The following is a 25,097-nucleotide window of genomic DNA, read 5'->3' as shown; positions in this document are numbered from 1 at the left end:
GAGGCCGTTAGACCCATGGGATCTGAACAGGGTACTATTTGCTCTCCAGAACCCGCCCTTCGAGCCTCTGAGGGATGTTTCACTTTCTCGACTTTCACAGAAAGTGGCCTTCTGGTAGCGGTCATATCTCTTCGGAGAGTGTCCGAGCTAGCAGCGCGGTCCTCCAAAGCTCCCTTCCGGGTGTTTCACCAGGACAAGGTAGTACTGCGCCCGATTCAGGAGTTTATCCCTAAGGTGGTATCCCCCCTTCATCTCAATCAGGATATCTCCTTACCTTCCTTTTGTCATCATCCAGTTCATCGAGATGAAATGGATTTGCATTGGTTGGATCTGGTGAGAGTACTCAGAATCTACTTTTCCCGTGCGGCGCCCCTGCGCCGCTCGGAGGCACTCTTTGTACTTGTCGCTGGTCAGCGTAAAGAGTCGCAGGCTTCAAAATCCACCCTGGCTCGATGGATCAATGAACCAATTCTTGAAGCCTACCGTTCTGCTGGGCTTCCGGTTCCATCAGGGCTGAAGGCCCATTCTACCAGAGCCGTGGGTGCGTCCTGGGCATTACGGCACCAGGCTACGGCTCAGCAGGTGTGCCAGGCAGCTACCTGGTCGAGTCTGCACACTTTCACCAAACATTATCAGGTGCATGCCTACGCTTAGGCGGATGCCAGCCTAGGTAGAAGAGTCCTGCAGGCGGCGGTTGCCTCCATGTAGGGAAGGGCTGTTTTACGGCCCTAACTTGAGGTATTAATTTACCCACCCAGGGACTGCTTTTGGACGTCCCAATCGTCTGGGTCTCCCAATGGAGCGCCGAAGAAGAAGGGAATTTTGTTACTTACCGTAAATTCCTTTTCTTCTAGCTCCAATTGGGAGACCCAGCACCCGCCCTGTTTCCTTCGGGATTTTTGGTTGTTTCGGGTACACATGTTGTTCATGTTGAATGGTTTCAGTTCTCCGAGGTTCCTTCGGATTGAATTTGTTTAACCAGTTATTGGCTTTCCTCCTTCTTGCTTTTGCACTAAAACTGAGAGCCCGTGATCCCACGGGGGGTGTATATGCAGAAGGGGAGGGGCCTTACACTTTTTAGTGTAATACTTTGTGTGGCCTCCGGAGGCAGTAGCTATATACCCAATCGTCTGGGTCTCCCAATTGGAGCTAGAAGAAAAGGAATTTACGGTAAGTAACAAAATTCCCTTCTTTTTTAACCATCATGTTACTCCACAATGAAAAAACCCCTTTTTAATTAATAACATCTGACCACTGTCTATAGAATGAATGCCACTGATATATCATTATCAGTATTTTGTGCCCATCAGCTTTTTATATTTGATCTCAATTTGAGGTACTGCAACGAGTCTCAATGTTTTGTTTCTGAACATTTTTTTTAAAGCTTTTTCCAGCTCAAAAAAATAAAAAAATCTTTAAAGGGAATCTTTTCACCTTTTTTTTTTTTTCCAGTATGAGATCATCATATTTCTTCACTTATATAGCTCTATTAATTCCATAGCGCTTCACATACATCAGCAACACTGTCCCCATTGGGGCTCACAATCTATATTCCCTATCAGTCTTTGGAGTGTGGGAGGAAATCCAGGCAAACACGGGGAGAACATACAAACTTCTTGCAGGTGGTGTCCTTGGTGGGATTTGAACCCAGGACCCCAGCACTGCAAGGCTGCAGTGCTAACCACTGAGCCACCATTCCGCCCATATAGAGGCAAATACACTGATTCCAATGATGAGTCACTTACTGGGCTACGTCCTGTATTTATCTGCTGCAGATCTAGCAGTTCTCTGAATGCTGAGCTCTGTAAAGCCCCACCCACACCACTGATTGGTAGCTTTCTGTGTACACTGTGCATAGCCAGAAAGCTACCAATCTGTGCAGGGGGGGCGGGGTTTTACAGAGCTCATGAATAAGGAGGATACATGGCAGCAGGTTTACTGGTCCTCTAGTGATGATCTACTGGTGCAACAACGATTTTACCAAACCTACAACAAGCAGCTCAGTAAGTGACACATCGCTGGACTCAGGATCTCTGCCCCTACATTATGCTAGTAAGTAATTCCCTTTTAAATGTGTTCAAAATACTACTATGACACAGAAAAACATCCAGTTTACTAATACAGTGAGAAATGGTGACACCAGCTCATCTTATTCTGATGGGTAAAATTTGTAGCAAGACACGTGGAGGCAAGAAGCATGCCTCCTAATGAATCGGGTGCCAGACTCCACCATGCCTGGTGTGAATAGTACCGGTGATCAGGACCGGTGCATTGTGGTAAGGGGACCGGTGGACTGGCTCACTCGCTGGCTGATTTTTATCTACCTCAGCCCCCTTATTACTGCCACAACATGGACAAATACGGGGCTGAAATTAACCAAGCGTGTACACACATTGCTACACATGGGAAAAGACGAGGTCTTTAGCCCAATTTGACTAGTGTGTGAGCCCATCTGTCTCCATGACCCTATCCTAGACGGACTCTCTTCTTTGTGCCTCACATGCACTAGGGGTTAATTGAAGTAATTAGCAAACTGATATTATACATGGTTAAACAGATTTTGGAAAATCCATGTCCCCTAGCTGCAGTATGTTTGTCTTTTTATTTTTTTTCTTCTATGCTTTACCAGTCCTACGCAGGTCCAACACAGCCTGTTGCTGCCCCCAGGGCCTAACATTGTCTGCAACGTTGATAACTCTGCAGCCAATCACTGAGCTCAGCAGCTCTGCCCACTAACAGCACAAGCCACTCAGAGCTGTTGAGCTCAGTGTTTGGCTGCAGCGCTGTCCTGTTGTTGGCTTCAGCGCTGCCATAACAGACTCCTCCCTGGATCTGGGGAGGGGAAGTAAAGCATGTGTTCTTCATTATAAAACAAACTGCAGCTGGGTTACAGAGGTTTTCAGAAACTGGAAGACCCTTTTAAATACGTTCTATGTTTTTTAAATGAGCAATCCCTTTAAACGAGTGGTCTACTGTTTGGGGATGTTACATTAGAGTATGAGGAAATAATAAAAAAAAAAAATATGACAAAGTAGGGAAGATCTTTTCAAGAACCACTGCGATTACTTTTCAGGGGTAAACCGGACGAAATTGCACGATATGATTGCAGACCTGGGTGATGAGGAACTGTCCCGCATCCCTCCAGGCATCCTGAGTCCTGCCCGATCACCAACCAGAATAACAGATCATGAAGGTGGGAGGGCGGAGGAAGGTACGAATCCCTCAGGGACCGCACACCCTTCACTGAATAGTGTCACGTCTGTTGCAGTGCCATGTCATGTTCTTTCACTTGTCATAGATCTTGTTTTTGGAAATAGACCTATTTGTTGCCTATTGATGTATGTGGTTTTTTTTTTCTTTTTTAGCCGAGCCCATAAGCTTTCCTTCTGGAGGTGGGAAGACCTTCATCATGGGATCAGAAGACGTTCTTGAGAGTGTTCTGGGGCTTGGGGAGCTAGCCGACCTCACTGTGACGAATGATTCAGACTACAGTTATGATGTAAGTGTGAAGGTTTACAGTAACGGAGATGTAGGAATTGTAGAATGAACAATGACCGATATCACGGTGCTTCCATTGTATTATGCGTCCTGCAAGAACCTGCATCTTCTGGGTAATATGGAATCCAAAAAAACCCTCATAGGTACTTAATAAATGCAGTGTTCATCTCAAAAGACCCCCATGGACAGCTAAATAGTATACGTTCATTAGACCCGTAGAAGCACTTCCATAGTGTGCGAAACGGCCGTCGTCTAACGTGCTGTCCTGTCTCTCCCCCTCCCCGCTTGCCATAATATGTAAGTTCAGCGCACGAATAAATGCCTGCTTTTTTCTACACAGCAAAAATCGGTGAGTGCCTACTCTGTTTTCTCCATACTTATTAGCTAAATAGTATACACCTGCCCCTAAGAGTCAGAACACCATGAAATCTATATATTATTTATTTGTATAAAAATTTAAAAAATAGACTGACACAATTAAAAACAGTAGGGGAGCCAAAAATATTCAATAATACGGAAATTTAAGAGGCAGTATATGCAAATATAAATACCAGTGGGACTACAATAAATAGGTAGAAAAAATATACAAAAAATAAAGTTATTTCAACTATCAACAAAATGTATAGCATAATAAGCCTACAAATGTTTCTCATAAATATTCTTTATGCACAGCCATCAAATGAATATAAAGTGCATAGTGCTCTAAAGTGAGAGTGCTGCAATTAATATGGTATAAAGAATAGATATAGATGTGCATTACCTATGTGCTGAGTCCGTGGAATTCGCCTGCCTGCTCCCGACGCGCGTTTCGTCCTGCGTTGGACTTTCTCAAGGGAGGGTAGTATAGAAAGCAGGTGTATATTATTTATATGTCCAAGGGGGTCTTTTGAGATGAACATCTTCTGGGTAATGTATGACACAGGATCAAAAAAATTTGAGTTAAATACTTTGTAAAGCTTCCTTAATTCCCCTAAGACCATTTTTCCTTGTATGACTGTGTATGACTTTTGCCTGGAGCGCAGTATGTGAAATCTCTGCTTGTAGTGCAACTGCACATTTCTTCAGTCTTCCCTGAGGGCGTGTGCTTTCATCCCTCCTTCCCAGACACTACCAATCACAGTTCAGCAGCTGGTCTAGCAGTTTGACGTTGTTGAACTGTGATTGGCAGAATCTCGGAGGGAAAGATCTGTGCACGTGCCCTCGGAGAAGAGTCTGAGGAAATGTCAAGAGATTTCACATGTTGCTCTCCAGAAGAAACAATAGTTAAATCTTTGCAGTGGAGAGACGCAGCACAAAATGGAAATAAACATCTGAATCGGAGGAGTGCAGGGATTTTTACAAGCTATTTACTGTATTTGTTGGTTTATAAGACGCACCCCAAATTTTAGAGGAAAAAAAAAATGAAGACCAAAAAAAAATAATAATGTGGTCCATCTCCTAATTCGGTGGTGTCTTACCAGAGGTTGGTAGAGCGGGGTCGGAGGAGGCAGGGGCGGTGCTGGAGTAGGGTGATGCTGCGGTTGGTGCAGCAGGTGTTCCAGATGCTTGCTTGCGGACGGCAGCGCTGAGAGGCTCTGCTGAGGTGTGGGCTCTGCTGAGGTGTGGGCTCTGCTGAGGTGTGGGCTCTGCTGAGGTGTGGGCTCTGCTGAGGTGTGGGCTCTGCTGAGGTGTGGGCTCTGCTGAGGTGTGGGCTCTGCTGAGGTGTGGCATGGGCCGTCAACCTGAATGTAGGTGGTGCAGGCTTCAAAGAACTGTGCCTGGAGTTCGCGCATGCGCACATTGAGCCATCGGCTCAATCGTAAGCTCAGATCTCATCTGCACTCACACCACCTCTGGGCGCAATTTTCCTTAAGTCCAGTGCTGGGAGATCATTGGGCCGGAAGTGGCCCGTTCCGATGAGATCTTGAGTCGAGAGCTCCATCTGCGCGTGTGCCTACTCTAGGCGTCATTGCCTGAAGCCCTCTCCGCTCGCAGACCCTGCTCAACCGCCCAAGCATTGCCCCTACCTCCTGCTACCAGTCTCCATCAATCCCTACTAAGATGCATCCGGATTATAAGACGCACCTCTCACTTTCCTCCCTAATTTTTGTGAGTAAATGTGCATTTTTAATCTGAAACTGTTTGTTTGTTTTCTTTTTCGCTCCTAATTGGGAGACCCAGACAGTGGGTGTATAGCTACTGCCTCTGGAGGCCGCACAAAGAACTACACTTAAAAGTGTAAGGCCCCTCCCCTTCTGGCTATACACCCTCCCGTAGGAGTACGGATTCCTCAGTTTTAGCTTTGTGCGCAAGGAGGTCAGACACGCACGCATAGCTCCATTGTTTTTAGTCAGCAGCAGCTGCTGACTATGTCGGATGGAAGAAAAGAGGGTCTATACAGACTCCCAGCATGCTCCCTTCTCACCCCACTTATGTCGGAGGTGTTTGTAAGGTTGAGGTACCCATTGCGGGTACGGCGGCAGGAGCCCACATGCTGATTCCTTCCCCATCCCTTTTTACAGGGCTCTGGGTGAAGTGGGATTTACCGGTCTCCAGGCACTGAGACCGTGCTCCATCTACAGCCCCTGGAGAAGATGCTGGATGGAGCGGAGTACATCAGGGACATGGCCCTGCTTCCTTAAGGTACTCTGTGTCCCCGTGCATTTGGCGCTCACACCGCAGCATGCTGGGTGTTGTAGTGCGCCGGGGGACATCAGCGCTGCGGCGCCTGTGCCATGGCCTCATTCAGCTTAGCTGAAGCAGGCACACTTATGGGAATCGGCCGCGCCGGCCGCTGGGACTGCGGCACGGCTGGCACTTGTAGTGCGCCGGGGACTTCAGCGCGGCCTGCGCTTTTACGGCGGCCGCGCTGATAACTACAGTCCCCGGCTTTTGCGGCCTGCTTCCGTTCGTTCCCGCCCCCAGACCTGCCAGTCAGGAGAGGGGCGGGACGCTGCCCACGTCTAGACTCGGTCGCGCCGGCCGCTGGAACAGCGGCGCGGCTGGCACTTGTAGTGCGCCGGGGACTTCAGCGCGGCCCGCGCTTTTACGGCGGCCGCGCTGATAACTCGAGTCCCTGGCTTTTGCGGCCTGCTTTCGTTCGTTCCCGCCCCCAGACCTGCCAGTCAGGAGAGGGGCGGGACGCTGGCCAGTGCATCAGCGCTGAGGGCTGGAGTCGTTTTTACATACTCCAGCCCTCACAGTCAGCACAGAGGGGACACTGTTCCCGCACTTTTGTTGGGGAACTCCCACGGACCGCCCCTCTCCACATAAGCCGGCAGCCATTCTTGCTGACACGCTGAGCTGCAGAGGGGAGCCGGGGAGACCCAGACAAGGCATTCTGCAGCCTCTTACCCGCTGTTCAGCGGGCGGTAAGCAGCCCTCAGGGCTCACCCCCTCTTGTGCTCGTAGTATTCTTAGTATTTTGTGGCTACAAATACTTGGTATTACATAGCGCTGGTCGCCCTTTGGCTATAGACTCTCTCACATGCAGAGAGCCAGCAGCATGTCGCCCGTAAAACGCAAGGGTGCCAAGGCGCAGACATTATATGCTTCCTGCACCGCATGTGGGACTTTTCTACCGGCAGGCTCCACGGACCCTCATTGTGTGCAGTGCTCGGCCCCTGCGGCGCTTGCACAGTCGGGACCTCTGCTGGACGTGTCCCAGGGTGTACCACCTGTGAATGCTGTCCAGGTGACAGGAACTGAGTTTGCAGCTTTTGCTGACAGAATGTCTCTCACTATGTCACAAATTCTTGACACATTGCGAGCTAGGCCTGTACTTCAGACCACGGACACTGTGCATGTATTGCCCCCTGGTCCCCCTCAGCTCCTAGCTCCGGGACGGGCATCTACACCTCAGGGTGAAGACTCTGACTCGGACGATGGCCCCGGGCAGCCTAAGCGGGCTCGTTATGACGGCCCTTCACATTCATCTCAATGGTCTGGATCCCAGCGGGATGAATCTATGGGTGATGAGGCGGACGTAACTGATCAGGATTCTGATCCTGGGACCGCTCTCAATCTAGATACACCAGATGGTGACGCCATAGTTAATGATCTTATATTTAACATCAATAAGATGTTGAATATTTCCCCACCAGCTCCTCCTGTAGAGGAGTCAGCTTCGCAGCACGAGAGAATCCATTTCAGATACCCTAAGCGTACATTAAGCACTTTTCTGGACCACGCTGACTTCAGAGACGCAATCCAGAAACCCCACGCTTATCCTGAAAGGCGTTTTCCTAAACGACTTAAAGATACACGCTACCCTTTTCCCTCTGAAGTGGTCAAGGGTTGGACCCAGTGTCCAAAAGTGGATCCTCCAATTTCCAGGCTTGCAGCTAGATCCTTGGTTGCTGTTGAAGATGGAGCGGCACTTAAAGATGCCACTGACAGGCAGATGGAGCTCTGGCTGAAATCCATCTATGAAGCGATTGGAGCGTCATTAGCGCCTTCTTTTGCGGCCGTATGGGCACTCCAAGCTATCACGGCCGGGCTTGCGCGAGTCGACTCAGTCACACGTGCATTTGCCCCGCAGGTAGCACCATTGACCTCGCAAATGGCGGCATTCGCGTCGTACGCGATTAATGCTGTTCTGGACGCTACAAGCCGCACGGCAGTGGCGTCAGCCAACTCAGTTGTTTTGCGTAGGGCTCTGTGGTTGAGACATTGGAAAGCAGATTCTCATTCCAAGAAGTGCTTAACCAATTTGCCTTTTTCTCGTGACCGATTGTTTGGAGAGCGTTTGGATGAAATCATCAAACACTCCAAGGGTAAGGACTCTTCCTTACCGCAACACAGACAAAACAAGCCCCAACAGAGGAGGGGTCAGTCTGGTTATCGGTCCTTTCGAGGACAGGGCAGGTCCCAATTCGCCTCGTCAAAAAAGACTCAAAAGGACCAGAGACGTTCAAATTCTTGGAGGTCTCAGTCACGCCCAAAAAGACCAGCCGGAGGAACCGTTGCCAAAACGACGTCCTCCTGACTTGCGGTCTCCGATGCCCACACCCGCGGTCGGTGGGAGGCTGTCCCACTTTGGCGACATTTGGCTAGCAAGCGTCAAGGACCGTTGGGTGAGAGATATTCTATCTCACGGGTACAGGATAGAGTTCAGTTCTCGTCCGCCAACTCGTTTCTTCCGAACTTCTCCACCACCAGACCGAGCCGATGCTCTGTTGCAGGCGGTGGCCGCTCTAAAGGCGGAAGGGGTGGTGACCTCCGTCCCTCTTCAGGAACAGGGTCACGGTTTTTACTCCAATCTGTTTGTGGTCCCAAAAAAGGACGGATCGTATCGTCCCGTCCTGGATCTGAAGTTGCTCAACAGACACGTAAAAGTCAGGAGGTTCCGGATGGAATCCCTACGCTCCGTCATAGCCTCAATGTCTCAGGGAGATTTTCTAGCATCAATAGACATCAAAGATGCGTATCTCCACGTGCCGATTGCACCAGAGCATCAGCGTTTCCTACGTTTCGTCATACACGACGAGCACCTACAGTTCGTAGCGTTACCCTTCGGTCTGGCAACAGCCCCCCGGGTCTTCACCAAAGTCATGGCAGCAGTAGTAGCTGTTCTGCACTCGCAGGGTCACTCGGTCATTCCGTATCTAGACGACCTGCTTATAAAGGCATCCTCTCAAGAAGCATGCCAACACAGTCTGAAGGTGGCGCTAGACACTCTCCAGACTTTCGGGTGGATTATCAACTTTCCAAAGTCTCATCTAACCCCGACCCAATCTCTGACTTATCTTGGCATGGAGTTTCATACTCTATCAGCGATAGTGAGGCTTCCACTGGACAAGCAGTGCTCGCTACGGACTGGAGTGCAATCTCTCCTTCAGAGCCAGTCGCACTCACTGAGGCGCCTCATGCATTTCCTAGGAAAGATGGTAGCAGCAATGGAGGCAGTCCCGTTCGCGCAGTTTCATCTGCGCCCTCTCCAATGGGACATTCTGCGCCAATGGGATGGGAAATCGACGTCCCTCGACAGGACTGTCTCCCTCTCTCAGACTGCCAAGGACTCTCTACGTTGGTGGCTTCTCCCCAACTCATTGTCACAGGGAAAGTCGTTCCTTCCCCCGTCCTGGGCAGTGGTCACGACAGATGCGAGCCTATCAGGGTGGGGAGCGGTGTTTCTCCACCACAGGGCTCAGGGGACGTGGACTCAGGAAGAGTCCACCTTGCAGATCAATGTTCTGGAAATCAGAGCAATCTATCTTGCCCTGCGAGCCTTCCAACAATGGCTGGAAGGCAAGCAGATTCGGATTCAGTCGGACAATTCCACGGCGGTGGCGTACATCAACCACCAAGGGGGAACACGCAGTCGCCAAGCTTTTCAAGAAGTCCAGCGGATTTTGACGTGGGTGGAAAGCAGAGCGTCCACCATATCTGCAGTTCACATCCCAGGCGTGGAAAACTGGGAAGCGGACTTTCTCAGTCGCCAGGGCATGGACGCAGGAGAATGGTCCCTTCACCCGGACGTGTTTCAACAGATCTGTTGCCGCTGGGGGTCGCCGGACGTCGATCTGATGGCGTCACGGCACAACAACAAGGTCCCAGTTTTCATGGCACGGTCTCACGATCACCGAGCGCTGGCGGCAGACGCGTTGGTTCAGGATTGGTCGCAATTCCGACTCCCCTATGTGTTCCCACCTCTAGCATTGTTACCCAGAGTTCTCCGGAAAATCAAGTCCGACTGCCAGCGAGCCATACTCGTCGCTCCAAATTGGCCAAGAAGGTCGTGGTACCCGGATCTGTGGCATCTCACGGTAGGCCAACCGTGGGCACTACCAGACCGTCCAGATCTGCTGTCTCAAGGGCCGTTTTTCCATCTGAATTCTGCGGCCCTGAACCTGACTGTGTGGCCATTGAGTCCTGGATCCTAGCGGCCTCAGGTTTATCTCAGGGAGTTGTTGCCACAATGAGACAGGCTAGAAAACCATCCTCAGCTAAGATCTATCACAGGACGTGGAAGATATTCTTAGCGTGGTGCTTGGCTCAAGGGTTTTCTCCCTGGCCATTTGCATTGCCAATTTTTCTTTCCTTCCTGCAGTCTGGGTTGGAAAAAGGTTTGTCCCTTAGCTCGCTTAAGGGTCAAGTCTCCGCGTTATCCGTATTCTTTCAGAAGCGCTTGGCACAGCTTTCTAAAGTACGCACGTTTCTCCAAGGAGTTTGTCATATCGTTCCTCCTTACAGACGGCCATTGGAACCCTGGGATCTGAACAAGGTTCTCCTTGCTCTTCAAAAGCCGCCTTTCGAGCCCTTGAAAGAGGTTCCCCTTTCTCGGCTTTCACAAAAGGTAGTTTTTCTTGTAGCGGTCACATCTCTTCGAAGAGTGTCCGAGCTGGCGGCGTTATCTTGCAAATCTCCCTTCCTGGTGTTTCACCAAGACAAGGTAGTACTGCGTCCAATTCCAGAGTTTTCTCCCAAGGTGGTTTCTTCCTTTCATCTCAATCAGGATATCACTTTGCCATCTTTGTGTCCGCATCCAGTTCACCAATTTGAAAAGGGTTTACATCTGTTGGACCTGGTGAGAGCACTCAGGATTTACATTTCTCGCACGGCGCCTCTACGCCGTTCGGATGCGCTCTTTGTCCTAGTCGCTGGTCAGCATAAGGGATCGCAAGCTTCCAAATCCACCCTGGCGCGGTGGATCAAGGAACCAATTCTTCACACATACCGTTCTGCTGGGCTTCAGATTCCATCTGGACTGAAGGCCCATTCTACCAGAGCCGTTGGTGCGTCCTGGGCGTTGAGGCATCAGGCTACGGCTCAGCAAGTGTGCCAGGCGGCTACCTGGTCGAGTCTGCACACGTTTACCAAACACTATCAAGTGCATACCTACGCTTCGGCAGACGCCAGCCTAGGTAGACGGGTCCTTCAGGCGGCGGTGGCCCACCTGTAGGAAGAGGCTGTATGACAGCCCGTTCATGTGGTATCTTTTTACCCACCCAGGGACTGCTTTTGGACGTCCCACTGTCTGGGTCTCCCAATTAGGAGCGAAAAAGAAGAAGGGAATTTTGTTTACTTACCGTAAATTCCTTTTCTTCTAGCTCCAATTGGGAGACCCAGCACCCGCCCTATCTGTTTTTAGGGTTTCGTTTTTTCGGGTGCACATGTTGTTCACGTTGTTTCTTAAGTTCTCCGATCTAGTTATCGGATTGAATTTGTTTTTGAAACTGTTATTGGCTTTCCTCCTTCTTGCTTTGGTACTAAAACTGAGGAATCCGTACTCCTACGGGAGGGTGTATAGCCAGAAGGGGAGGGGCCTTACACTTTTAAGTGTAGTTCTTTGTGCGGCCTCCAGAGGCAGTAGCTATACACCCACTGTCTGGGTCTCCCAATTGGAGCTAGAAGAAAAGGAATTTACGGTAAGTAAACAAAATTCCCTTCTTTTCTTTTCTTTTAGTGAGTGACAGGCACTCTTTAAATAGATCTCACAATTCCAGTGTATTATGGACATTGTGGTCAGAAGCACCCATTCTTCCCACAGTTTTGCCTTTTCAAAGATGTTAGCTCAGATGGGTATAATGCAACACATTTACACCTGGAAAGCCTGGCTCACACCGGGGATCCTCCAGCACTAGCCGAATGTGCTCTATAAGGCCCTGTGCGCACTTGCCGGTTTTTGCCGCGGATTTCCTGCGGTTTTGCTGCATGTTATGTTCATAACATCTCTGCAGTGAATCACCAGCAAAATCTATGGGAAAAAAAAATGCTGTGCGCACTAGGTGGATTTTGACAGCTGCATGTTTTGCTGCGGGATTCCCATAGCAAAAACAATTGCATGTCACTTCTTTTCCGCACGTCGCTGCGGGATTTCACTCCATTGACTGCCATGTAATCGTGAAATCCAGCAGGGAATAATGCAGGCAGCAAATTCTGTGCGGTTCATTGCGTTTTCCTGCGTTATTCCTTGCGGTATTTCACGGTTTACCTGCGGTAATGTACATCGCTGCCTGCAGTTTGCAGGGAAGTGATGTCATTATGACAGGAAGAGGAAGCGGAGCAGAGAGTAAACACACACACATCACAGACACAGACATAGATTACACATCACACACACACACACATAGAATACACATAGAAAGCAAACGGAAATATAGAAAAAAAAACACGTGGGCTCCGCTCTATTTTTACCATCCAGCCGAGGTAAGCACACAGCGGCGGCCCGGTATTCTCAGGCTGGGGAGGGCGAGGGGCAGGGTTAATGTCCCCCACCTCCCTCCCACATCCCGCAGCCGAGAATATCAGCCGCAGCTGCCCCGGGACTGTTGCATCCATTATGCGGCAGTACTGGAGTGTCCCAGCTCATCCTGCTGCCGTGATGCGGTGGCAGTCAGGGTAATACAAGGAGTTAATGGCGGCGGATCGCCGCCACTAAGTCCAGGCTTGATCATGACAGAGTCTATGTGACAGCTGACATGATCAACCGGTAAGTAAAGTGAAAAAAAAACACACACACACCGAAAAATCCTTTATTTTAAATAAAACACAAAAAAGCTCCTGGTTCACCCATTTATTAACAACCCCCCCAAAACACACCGCTCCGGCGTAATCCACGTCCTGCGACGCTTGCATCCAGCCGCGACTGACATTGACACAGCGCTGAATGCAGCGAGCCAGCAGAGGTAACCAAAGGGCATTTCCCACGGCCAGTAATGTGAACACACATTACCGCTCAGGAGGAATGCAGCGTGTGCTCACAGGGACTCTATCTATTCTTCTATCTGTCTATTTATCGATCTCAGAAGGAAATTACTTTTTTTTTTTCCTTCAATGTGCTTTATTGCATTGAATGCATTAAAGCACATGTACCAACCCACATGCGGCAGAACCGCGGTAAAACCGCATGCGGTTTTCGAGTGCGGTTTGCCGCGGTTTTTTATTGCAGGTGTGGTAATCTTTCAGACTCTGCGGAATTTTAAGAAAATTCCGTTTTCCAGTGCGCACAGGGCCTTAGGGTTCTGAAGACGCATGTGAAGGGACAATCTGAAATGTAAGATCACAGCTATATTTTAAGTTAGATATTTCACTAAATTGATTTCTTCCATTTTATAGATGCCATCTAATAAGGATGCGTTTAGGAAAACCTGGAACCACAAGTACACCCTCCGAAGTCACTTTGATGGAGTGCGAGCGTTAGCATTTCACCCAGTTGAGCCCGTGCTGGTAACGGCATCTGAAGATCACACCTTAAAATTATGGAACTTGCAGAAAACGGTCCCTGCCAAAAAGTGAGGGGGTCTGCTACTTTATACTTTATTATATAAGGTTATAAGACACAACCACTCTTAATAAATGCCATGTGTTTCTACCTTCAGGAGTGCCTCGTTCGATGTGGAACCCATCTATACATTCAGAGCTCACATGTAAGTTTTTGTTGAGTAAAAGGCATTTTTTTAATTTTTGTTCTTGTAATTTGTTGAAGGTGTTTATAGTTTCTAAAAACCAAACCCTTCTACCAACTGTGTTGGCTTATCCACAGAAGAGAGAACTTCTTAGTTGGTGGGGGTCAGGCAGCTGGGACCCGCTATGATTGGTACAAGGGTGAGCTTTTATCCCGGTTAGAATATTGGCAGTGCACATGCTCGACCTCCACTCCATTCATTCCCTATGAGGCTGTGCCAAATGCTGCGTTCGGTATGTCCCGACAGCCCCATAGAGAATGAATGGAGGAGCAGTTGGGTATCCAACCAGGGAATAAAAGTGCTCCATGAGGATCAGGCTATGTGCCCACGAGTCAATGTACTCGCAGATATATCCGCAGGTTTCTCGCAGCAGCTCCCCGGAATCCGCAGCTATCCAATGCTGCGGGTTCCGAGCATTTTTGTAGCAGTAAAACTGCAGACATTCATGCGGCTTACCTGCAGAAGTACCGCCCTGTGGAGGATCGGGATTTCCGCAGGAATAATGGACATGCAGTCATGTGCGGCTGTGGGACATCCGCAGCATATTTCGCAGCCGCACATACCGCAGCATGGACACAGCACTCCCCATGTCCCATAGGATAACATGGGGAGTGTCTGTACTTGCTTAAACCTGTGGATTTATTTGGAAAGTCCAGATAAATCCGCGAGTTTTCCGCGGCAAAATCCCCGGGTACATTGTGCCATGGGCACATAGCCTAAACGTTCCCCTTTCTCCTTGTTTGATTTGAGTGTCCTATTTCAGTGTTGTAGGGAATAGTGGCAAAAATTCCAACGATATGAGACTGATGAAGTCATGCAGAAAGCCATTACTTCAAGCTATCGCTGCCAACTGTGGTTGCAGAAGCTATTGATTCATGGGGTGTACTTAATTATTCACCCACTGCTTCTGCATTTTAACCTAGATTTTGTTAAATAAATGGAAATAAATTGGCACCTTTTTGTAATTTGTCATGACGCACTAATGTCATATATTTATTTTTGTTTTCCTGCAGGGGTCCGGTCCTTTCCCTGGTGGTCTGCTCTAGTGGAGAACACTGCTACAGCGGAGGAATAGATTCCACAATACAGTGGTGGAAGATGCTGAGCCCAAATGTAGACCCATATGATACATATGGTATGTGTATGGCATCTACTCTAGTTTTACACCTTTCTTAGATGGATGCATTTTCATTAAGGCTCCAGAATGACATGGCCTCTGCAGCAAGCCAGGGTTACATCCAGTTCTGGTATTTGGGTTTTGTCTTTCTGGGCACTCAATAGGGTAGATGTTAAAGGACACTTTATTAGTGTTGAGCGGACCCAGATCCGCAAAATCCGGATCCGCACGTTTTGAGCGCCCGATCAGAGTCCGACCAGTACCCGGGATTCGGGGTGCATGATCCGGATCCGGGTTTTGTTTTTTTTCTTTTCTCTCTCTCATTCTTGCGTGCTCTCACTCTCTCTCTCGTGTCCCGGATCCCACTCCCCATCGATTAACATGTCCGCGGATTCCGGATCGGATCCGGACTTCGGCTGCAACCCGATCCGGATCCGACGGACCCGGATTATGGCTGATCCGCTCAACTCTACACTTTATCTACATGTTTTAGTTCTGCTGTGTCATTTCTATTTTAAACCATGTAATTAGCGATGTTGAATAGTTAATCTAGTAGCGGTCTACTAACAGTCACCGCTGTCTGTCTCGCAGACCCCAGTGTTCTCGCTGGCACGTTGCTCGGGCACACGGACGCTGTATGGAGCCTCGCTCACAGTGGGGTGAAAGACAGATTGCTTTCATGCTCAGCTGATGGAACAGTTCGATTATGGAATCCGCCAGAAAGTGTGCCGTGTATTGGTACATACAATGGTAACAAAGGTAAGAAACAGCAGCTGATCCCTGCAATGTGTCTTACTGAGCTCTTGCTGCAGTTCTGATTAAATACTGTTTCTTCGGCGCTCCATTGGGAGACCCAGACGATTGACGATTGGGTGTATAGCTACTGCCTCCGGAGGCCACACAAAGTATTACACTAAAAAGTGTAAGGCCCCTCCCCTTCTGCATATACACCCCCCGTGGGATCACGGGCTGCTTCAGTTTTATGCTTTGTGCGAAGGAGGTCAGACATCCACGCATAGCTCCACTGTTTTTAGTCAGCAGCAGCTGCTGACTATGTCGGATGGAAGAAAAGAGGGCCCATACTAGGGCCCCCAGCATGCTCCCTTCTCACCCCACTTTTGTCGGGTGTTGTTAAGGTTGAGGTACCCATTGCGGGTACGGAGGCTGGAGCCCACATGCTGTTTTCCTTCCCCATCCCCCCTCGGGGCTCTGGGTGAAGTGGGATCTTACCGGTCTCCAGGCACTGAGACCGAGCTCCATCCACAGACACGGAGAACCTGCTGGATATGGAGCTGAGTATCGTCAGGGACAGGGCCCTGCTACATTAAGGTACTCTGTGTCCCCGTACACATCGCGCACACACACACCAGCATTGCTGGGAGTGCTAGTGCGCCGGGGACAACAGCGCGGAGCGCTTGTGCTATTATTCACTGCAGCTTAGCTGAGTGAATTTATGTGTTAGAAACTGCTGCGCCGGCCGCTGCGGGGTGTTTTACACTGTGGCGCGGCTGGGACTTGTGGTGCGCCGGGGACTTCCGCGCTGGCCGTGCACATAGGACGGCCGCGCTTATCACTCGAGTCCCCGGCTTTGCGGCCTAGTTTTCGCTTCGTTCCCGCCCCCAGCCCTGCCAGTCAGGGGAGGGGCGGGACGCTGTACAGAAAGTCAGCGCCGAGAGCTGGAGTCTGCTTTGCATTCTCCAGCCCCCTTCACTGGACACAGTGGGACGCCAGTTTCCCGCTCTTGTCTGGGGCACGCCCACGGCCCGCCCCTCTTCACAAGACGCCGGCAGCCATTCCTGCACGCCGTCTGGGCTGGAGAAGGGAGACAAGCTCTGGGCAACCAGTCACAGGATTCGGGCGACCACACTCCCGCCTTTGTGCGGGCGGTAAGCAGCACCTGAAGTGCTGACCCCACTAATGCCATTTGTACTTTATGCCTAGATGGCTAGACTACAGCAGCAAAAAGCAAGGGTGCTAAGGCACAGGCTTTCTAGGCTGCTTGTATTGCATGTGCTGAAGTGTTCATTTGTACTTTATGCTGGTATGCTATACACTGCACTGTACGGTCGCTATTCTTGGCTATATACTCCTAGATGGCTGGACAACAGCAGCAAAAAAGCAAGGGTGCTAAGGCACAGGCTTTCTATGCTGCTTGTACTGCATGTGCTGAAGTGTTCATTTGTACTTTCTGCTTGTATGCTATACATTGCACTGTACGGTCGCTATTCTTGGCTAATGCTTCTAGATGGCTAGACAACAGCAGCAAAAAAGAAAGGGTGCCAAGGCACAGGCTTTCTATGCTGCTTGTACTGCATGTGATACTGTTCCACACGGCAGGTTCCACTGTCCCCATTGTGTGCAATGCTCTCCTGTAGCACTTGGTCAGCCGGGGTCTCTGCTAGAGGTGGCCAAAGGAACCACCTGTGAACCCTGTCCAGGGACAGGGACGGAGCTGCAGTTTCGGCTGATAGATTGTCTGTGACTGTGACTAACATCTTAGAGACTTTGCAGTCCAGACGGACCATGGGCAATGTTGATACAATGCTCCCTGGCCGCCCTCATTTGGAACAAATCAGTGCTCCGGGGGGGGTCCCATGCATCCCAGGGCGCAGGCTCTGACACGGACGACAGTCCCAGACAGTCTAAGCGAGCTCGCTGGGAGCGGCACTCGGCTTCATCACTGGTTAGGGTCCCAGCAGGACTCTCTGTATGATGAGGCAGACGTAGCTGATCAGGACTCTGATCCTGAGACCGCTCTCAATCCGGTTACTCCGGATGGTGACGCCATAGTGAATGATCTCCTAGCGTCCATCAAGGGAATGTTGGATTTTTCTCCCTCAGCTCCTCCGGTGGAGGAGTCAGCTTCACAGCAGGAGAAATCCCTTTTCAGTATCTCAAGCAATAAGCATTCTCCAATCGTATTAAGGATACACGTTATCCTTTTTTCTCCCTGACGTGGTCAAGCGCTGGACACAGTGTCCAAAGGTGGATCCCCCAATCTCCAGGCTTGCGGCTAGATCCATAGTTGCAGTGGAAGATGGGACTTCACTTAAGATGCCATGGACAGACAGATGGTCCTCTGGTTGAACTCTGTCTATGAAGCTATCGGCGTGTCGGTTGCTCCGGCATTCGCAGCCGTATGGGCATTCCAAGCTATTTCAGCTGGTCTTGCGCACGTGGACACTGTCACATGTACATCTGTGCCGCAGATGGCGTCCTTAACCTCGCAATGTCTGCATTGCGACTTACGCTATAAATGCTGTCCTGCACTACGAGCCGTACGTCAGTGGCGTCCGCCGACTCCGTGGTTTTACGCTGAGCCTTGTGGTTGAGGGAATGGAAAGCAGATTCTGCTTCCAAAAAAGTGCTTAACCAGTTTGCCATTATCTGGTGACAGACTGTTTGGTGAGCGATTGGATGAAATCATTAAACAGTCCAAGGGTAAGGACTCTTCCTTACACCAGCCCAGATCAAACAACAGAGGAAGGGACAGTCGAGGTTTCGGTCCTTCCCAGGCTCGGGCAGGTCCCAATTGTCCTCGTCCAAAAGGACTCAAAAGGCTCAGAGAGGCGCAGATTCCTGACAGGCTCAAGCAGCCGGAGGAACCCCTACCAAGGCGGTTTCCTCATGACGTTCAGCCCTCTCTCTCCGCATCCGCGGTCGGTGGCAGACTCTCCCGCTTTGGCGACATTTAGCTGCCACAGGTCAAAGACCGGTGGGTGAGAGACATTTTGTCTCACGTGTACAGGATAGAGTTCTGTTCTCGTCCTCCGACTAGATCTTCAGAACTTCCTCACCTCCCGACCGAGCCGATGCTCTTCTGCAGGCAGAAGGAGTGGTAATCCCTGTTCCTCCTCAGGAACAAGATACGGTTTTTACTCCAATCTGGTTGTGGTACCAAAAGACGACGGCTTTTTCCGTTCCGTTTTGGACCTAACCCTGCTCAACAAGCACTTGAAAACCAGGCGGTTCCGGATGAAATCCCTCCGCTCCGTCATTGCCTCAATGTCTCAAGGAGATTTCCTAGCGTCAATAGACATCAGGATGCTTATCTCCACGTGCCGATTGCTCCAGAGCACCGGTGTTGGCTACGTTTCGTTACTGAAGACGAGCATCTTCAGTTCGTAGCCCTGCCCTTCGGTCTGGCGACAGCCCCACGGCTTTTCACCAGTTCATGGCAGCAGTGGGAGTAGTCCTGCACTCTCAGGGTCACTCTGTGATCCCTTACTTGGACGATCTACTTGTCAAGGCACCCTCTCAAGAGGCATGCCAACACAGCCTGAACGTGGCGCTGGAGACTCTCCAGAGTTTCGGGTGGATCATAAACTTTTCAAAGTTAAATCTGACACCGACCCAATCGCTGACATATCTTGGCATGGAGCTTCACACTCTCTCAGCGATAGTGCAGCTCACGCTGAACATACAGCGTTCACTACAGACGGGGGTGCAGTCTCTCCTTCAAGGCCAGTCACACCCCTTAAGACTCCTCATGCAGAGGCAGTCCCTTTCGCGCAGTTTCATCTGCGTCCACTTCTATAGGACATTCTTCGCCAATGGGATGGGAAGTCGACGTCCCTAGACAGGAACGTACCCCTTTCTCAGACGGGCAAGGACTCTCTTCAGAGGAGTCCACCCTTCAGATCAATGTTCTGGAAATCTGGGCAGGGTATCTTGTCCTGCAAACCTTCCAGCAGAGGCTGGAAGGCAAACAGATCCGAATTCAGTCGGACAATTTCGCAGCGGTGGCATACATCAACCACCAAGGCGGAACACGCAGTCGGCAAGCCTCCCAGGAAGTCCGGCGGATTCTGATGTGGGTGGAAGACAGAGCATACACCATATCCGCAGTTCACATCCCGGGCGTAGAAAACTGGGAAGCAGACTTCCTCAGTCGCCAGGGCATGGACGCAGGGGAATGGTCTCTGCACCCGGACGGGTTTCAAGAAATCTGTAGCCGCTGGGGGAGGCCGGACGTCGACCTACTGGCGTCTCGGCACAACAACAAGGGCCCGATTTTCATGGCGCGGTCTCACGATCAAAGAGCTCTGGCGGCAGGCGCCTTAGTTCAGGATTGGTCGCAGTTCCAGCTACCCTATGTGTTTCCCTCTCTGGCACTGTTGCCCAGAGGGCTACGCAAGATCAGCTCCGATTGCCGCCGCGCCATCCTCGTCGCCCCAGACTGGCCGAGGAGGTCGTGGTACCTGCATCTGTGGCATCTCACGGTCGGCCGACCGTGGGCACTACCAGACCGGCCAGACTTACTGTCCCAAGGGCCGTTTTTTCCATCTGAATTCTACAGCCCTGAACCTGACTGTGTGGCCATTGAGTCCTGGATCCTAGCGTCTTCAGGATTATCTCAAGACGTCATTGTCACCATGAGACGGGCTAGGAAGCCGACGTCTGCCAAGATCTACCACAAGACGTGGAAGATATTCTTATCTTAGGGCTCTGCTCAGGGAGTGTCTCCCTGGACATTTGCATTGCCTACTTTTCCTTCCTTCCTGCAATCTGGTTTGGGAAAAGGTTTGTCGCTCGGCTCCCTTAACGGACGAGTCCCAGCGCTGTCTGTATTCCTTCAGAAGCGCATAGTACGACTTCCTCAGGTACGCACGTTCCTGCAGGGGGTTTGTCACATTGTCCCTCCGTACAAGAGGCCGTTGGACCCATGGGATCTGAACAGGGTACTAATTGCTCTCCAGGAGCCGCCCTTTGAGCCTCTGAGGGATGTTTCATTTTCTCGACTTTCACAGAAAGTGGCCTTTTTGGTAGCGGTCACGTCTCTTCAGAGAGTGTCCGAGCTAGCAGCGCGGTCATCCAAAGCTCCCTTCCTGGTGTTTCACCAAGACAAGGTAGTGCTGCGCCTGATTCCGGGGTTTCTCCCTAAGGTGGTATCCCCCTTTTCATCTCAGTCAGGATATCTCCTTACCTTCCTTTTGTCCTCATCCAGTTCATCGATATGAATTGGATTTGCATTTGTTGGATCTGATGAGAGCGCTCAGAATCTACATTTCCCGCACGGCGCCCCTGCGCCGCTCGGATGCACTCTTTGTACTTGTCGCTGGTCAGCGCAAAGGGTCGCAGGCTTCCAAATCCACCCTGGCTCGATGGATCAAGGAACCAATTCTTGAAGCCTACCGTTTTGCTGGGCTTCCGGTTCCATCAGGGCTGAAGGCCCATTCTACCAGAGCCATGGGTGCGTCCTGGACATTATGGCACCAGGCTACGGCTCAGCAGGTGTGCCAGGCGGCTACCTGGGCGAGTCTGCACACCTTCACCAAGCGTTATCAGGTGCATGCCTACGCTTAGGCGGATGCCAGCCTAAGTAGAAGAGTCCTGCAGGCGGCGGTTGCCTCCATGTAGGGAAGGGCTGTTTTTACAGTCCAAACTTGAGGTATTAATTTACCCACCCAGGGACTGCTTTTGGACGTCCCAATCGTCTGGGTCTCCCAATGGAGCGCCGAAGAAGAAGGGAATTTTGTTACTTACCGTAAATTCCTTTTCTTCTAGCTCCAATTGGGAGACCCAGCACCCGCCCCTGTTCCTTCGGGATTTTTGGTTGTTCGGGTACACATGTTGTTCATGTTGAATGGTTTCAGTTCTCCGATGTTCCTTCGGATTGAATTGTTTAACCAATTATTGGCTTTCCTCCTTCTTGCTTTTGCACTAAAACTGAAGCAGCCCGTGATCCCACGGGGGGTGTATATGCAGAAGGGGAGGGGCCTTACACTTTTTAGTGTAATACTTTGTGTGGCCTCCGGAGGCAGTAGCTATTCACCCAATCGTCAATCGTCTGGGTCTCCCAATTGGAGCTAGAAGAAAAGGAATTTACGGTAAGTAACAAAATTCCCTTCTTTGTCTGCTGCAGATCTAGCACTTCTCTGAATGCTGAGCCCTGTATAACATAGGCAGAAAGCTGCCAATCAGTGCTGGGGTGGGGGTTATAAAGAGCTTATGAATATAGAGGACTACATAGCAGTAGGCGAACTAGTACTCTAGAGATAATCTGTTGCCCAAAACGCTGGTATGAATCGCAGCACAATTGCAGAAAGGTATATTTCTTTGTCGCTCCATTGGGAGACCCAGACAATTGGGTGTATAGGCTATGCCTCCGGAGGCCACACAAAGTATTACACTAAAAGTGTAAAGCCCCTCCCCTTCTGCCTATACACCCCCCGTGCTCTCACGGGCTCCTCAGTTTTCTTGCTTTGTGCGAAGGAGGCAGACATGCACGCATAGCTCCACAGCTTAGTCAGCAGCAGCTGCTGACTATGTCGGATGGAAGAAAAGAGGGCCCATAACAGGGCCCCCAGCATGCTCCCTTCTCACCACACTCTTGTCGGCGGTGTTGTTAAGGTTGAGGTATCCATTGCGGGTACGGAGGCTGGAGCCCACATGCTGTTTTCCTTCCCCATCCCCTTTAGGGCTCTGGGTGAAGTGGGATCCTAATCGGTCTCTAGGCACTGAGACCGTGCTCCATCCACAGCCCCTGGGGACTCTGCTGGACAAGGAGCCGAGTATCGTCAGGGACAAGGCCCTGCTACTTTGAGGTACTCTGTGTCCCCGTGGGGACCACGCACAGAAACACTCCAGCTTTGCTGGGTGTGTTAGTGCACCGGGGACCGCAGCGCTGACCGCGCTTGTGCCATCACACACTGCAGCGTGGCTGGGTGTGTTAGTTTAATGGGGACTACCGCGCTGACCACGCGCTGCCATTTTACATTGCAGCGCGGCTGGGAACGTTACTACGCCGGGGACTACCGCGCCGACCGCGCTTATACGCCGGCCGCGCTTATAACTTTAGCCCCCGGCTTTTGCGGCCTAGTCTCGCTCTTTTCCCCGCCCCCAGGCCTGATAGTCAGGGGAAGGGCGGGATGCTGTACAGGAGTCAGCACTGAGGGCTGGAACATGCTTTGCATACTCCACCCCCCTCACTGTGCACAGTGGGGCACCAGATTCCCGCACTTTCTAGGGCACGCCCACGGCCCCCTCCTCTCCTCAGGACGCCGGCAGCCATTCCTGTCAGCTCCTCTGACGCTGGAGAGGGGAGACAAGCTCTGGGAGAGCCAGGCAGGGATTCTGGTGACCACACAACCGCTTTCAGCGGGCGGTAAGCAGCACCTGTGGTGCTGGCCCCACTAGTGCAGAAGTGTACTTATAGATTATATGATTATAGGCTATACTTTACACTGTATGGTGCACGGTTGATTTTTGGCTATATACCCTCCTGGATTGCTCAGAGGAGACAACAGCATGTCATCCACAAAAAGCAAGGGTGCCAAAGAACAGGCTTACTATGCTGCCTGCGCCGCATGTACGGCTATACTACCGGCAGGTTCCACTGACCCTCATTGTGTGCAATGCTCGGCCCCTGTGGCACTTACTCAGCCGGAGCCTCTGCTAAGGGTGGCCCAGGGGGAACCACCTGCTAACACTGTCCAGGTGACAGGGACGGAGTTTGCAGTTTTTACTGATAGACTTTCTGAGACTATGGCTAAGATACTAGAAGCCTTGCAGTCCAGACCGGTATCTCAGACCATGGGCACTGTGGAATCATTGCTCCCTGGTCCCCCTCAGTTGGAACGACAATGTCCTCCCGGGGTGTCTCATAGATCCCAGGGTGAGGTCTCTGACACGGACCGCAGCCCCAGACTGCTTAAGCGAGCTCGCTTGGAAATTCCCTCGACATCATCACATTGTTCAGGGTCTCAGCGGGAGGACTCTCTGTATGATTAAGCGGAGGTAGCTGATCAGGATTCTGATCCTGAGGCCGCTCTCAACCTTGATACTCCTGATGGGGACGCCATAGTGAATGATCTTATCGCGTCCATCAATCAAATGTTGGATATTTCTCCCTCAGCTCCTCCAGTGGAGGAATCAGCATCTCAGCAGGAGAAATTCCGTTTCAGGTTTCCCAAACGTACAACGAGTATGTTTCTGGACCACTCTGACTTCAGAGAGGCAGTCCAGAAACACCGAGCTTGTCCAGATAAGCGTTTTTCCAAGCGCCTTAAGGATACACGTTATCCCTTTCCCCCTGACGTGGTCAAGGGCTGGACTCAGTGTCCCAAGGTGGATCCTCCAATCTCCAGACTGGCGGCTAGATCCATAGTTGCAGTGGAAGATGGGGCTTCACTCAAGGATGCCACTGACAGACAGATGGAGCTCTGGTTGAAATCCATCTATGAAGCTATCGGCGCGTCTTTTGCTCCAGCATTCGCAGCCGTATGGGCACTCCAAGCTATCTCAGCGGGTCAAGCGCAAATTGACGCACTCACACGTACGTCTGCGCCGCAAGTGGCGTCCATAACCTCTCAAACGTCGGCATTTGCGTCCTACGCTATAAATGCTGTCCTGGACTCTGCGAGCCGTACGGCGGTTACAGCCGACAATTCGGTGGCAATACGCAGGGCCTTGTGGCTACGGGAATGGAAGGCAGATTCGGCTTCCAAAAAGTGCTTAACCAGTTTGCCATTTTCTGGCGACCGTTTGTTTGGTGAGAGATTAGATGAAATCATCAAACAATCCAAGGGAAAGGAAACATCCTTACCCCAGGCCAAACCAAACATACCCCAACAGAGGAGGGGACAGTCGAGGTTTCGGTCCTCTCGGGGTACGGGCAGGTCCCAATTCTCCTCGTCCAAAAGGCCTCAGAAGGATCAGAGGAACTCCGAATCATGGCGGTCTAAGTCACGCCCTAAAAAGACCGCCGGAGGTGCCGCTACCAAGGCGGCTTCCTCATGACTTACGACCTCCTCACACCGCATCCTCTGTCGGTGGCAGGCTCTCCCGCTTTTGCGACACCTGGCTGCCACAGGTAAAAGACCGTTGGGTGAGAGACATTCTGTCTCACGGTTACAGGATAGAGTTCAGCTCTCGTCCTCCGACTCGATTCTTCAGAACATCTCCGCCTCCCGAGCGAGCCGATGCTCTTCTGCAGGCGGTGGGCACTCTGAAGGCAGAAGGAGTGGTGGTCCCGGTTCCTCTTCAGCAACAGGGTCACGGTTTTTACTCCAACCTGTTTGTGGTTCCAAAGAAGGACGGCTCTTTCCGTCCTGTCCTGGACCTAAAACTGCTCAACAAACACGTAAAGACCA

The 25,097-nt window shown here is 51.0% G+C and overlaps 1 protein-coding gene across 8 annotated transcripts in view; it reads left to right on the top strand.

Annotated features, from left to right (window-relative positions):
* Positions 1-25,097, top strand: part of STRN3 (striatin 3) — a 110,849-nt gene that overhangs the window by 58,095 nt on the left and 27,657 nt on the right. For 4 of the 8 annotated variants that reach the window (XM_075330254.1, XM_075330251.1, XM_075330253.1 and 1 more), the window contains 6 exons: positions 3,074-3,211; positions 3,366-3,499; positions 13,537-13,712; positions 13,800-13,847; positions 14,900-15,021; positions 15,595-15,762. In XM_075330254.1, the coding sequence (XP_075186369.1) occupies positions 3,074-3,211; positions 3,366-3,499; positions 13,537-13,712; positions 13,800-13,847; positions 14,900-15,021; positions 15,595-15,762 (786 nt within the window). The remainder of the gene's footprint in view (positions 1-3,073; positions 3,212-3,365; positions 3,500-13,536; positions 13,713-13,799; positions 13,848-14,899; positions 15,022-15,594; positions 15,763-25,097) is intronic. The other 4 variants (XM_075330257.1, XM_075330256.1, XM_075330255.1 and 1 more) reach the window with 2 other exon arrangements.

This window comes from Anomaloglossus baeobatrachus, chromosome 12 (assembly GCF_048569485.1).
Source record: "Anomaloglossus baeobatrachus isolate aAnoBae1 chromosome 12, aAnoBae1.hap1, whole genome shotgun sequence".
Classification (NCBI taxonomy): domain Eukaryota; kingdom Metazoa; phylum Chordata; class Amphibia; order Anura; family Aromobatidae; genus Anomaloglossus; species Anomaloglossus baeobatrachus.
This window is presented reverse-complemented; position numbering and strand designations above follow the sequence as displayed.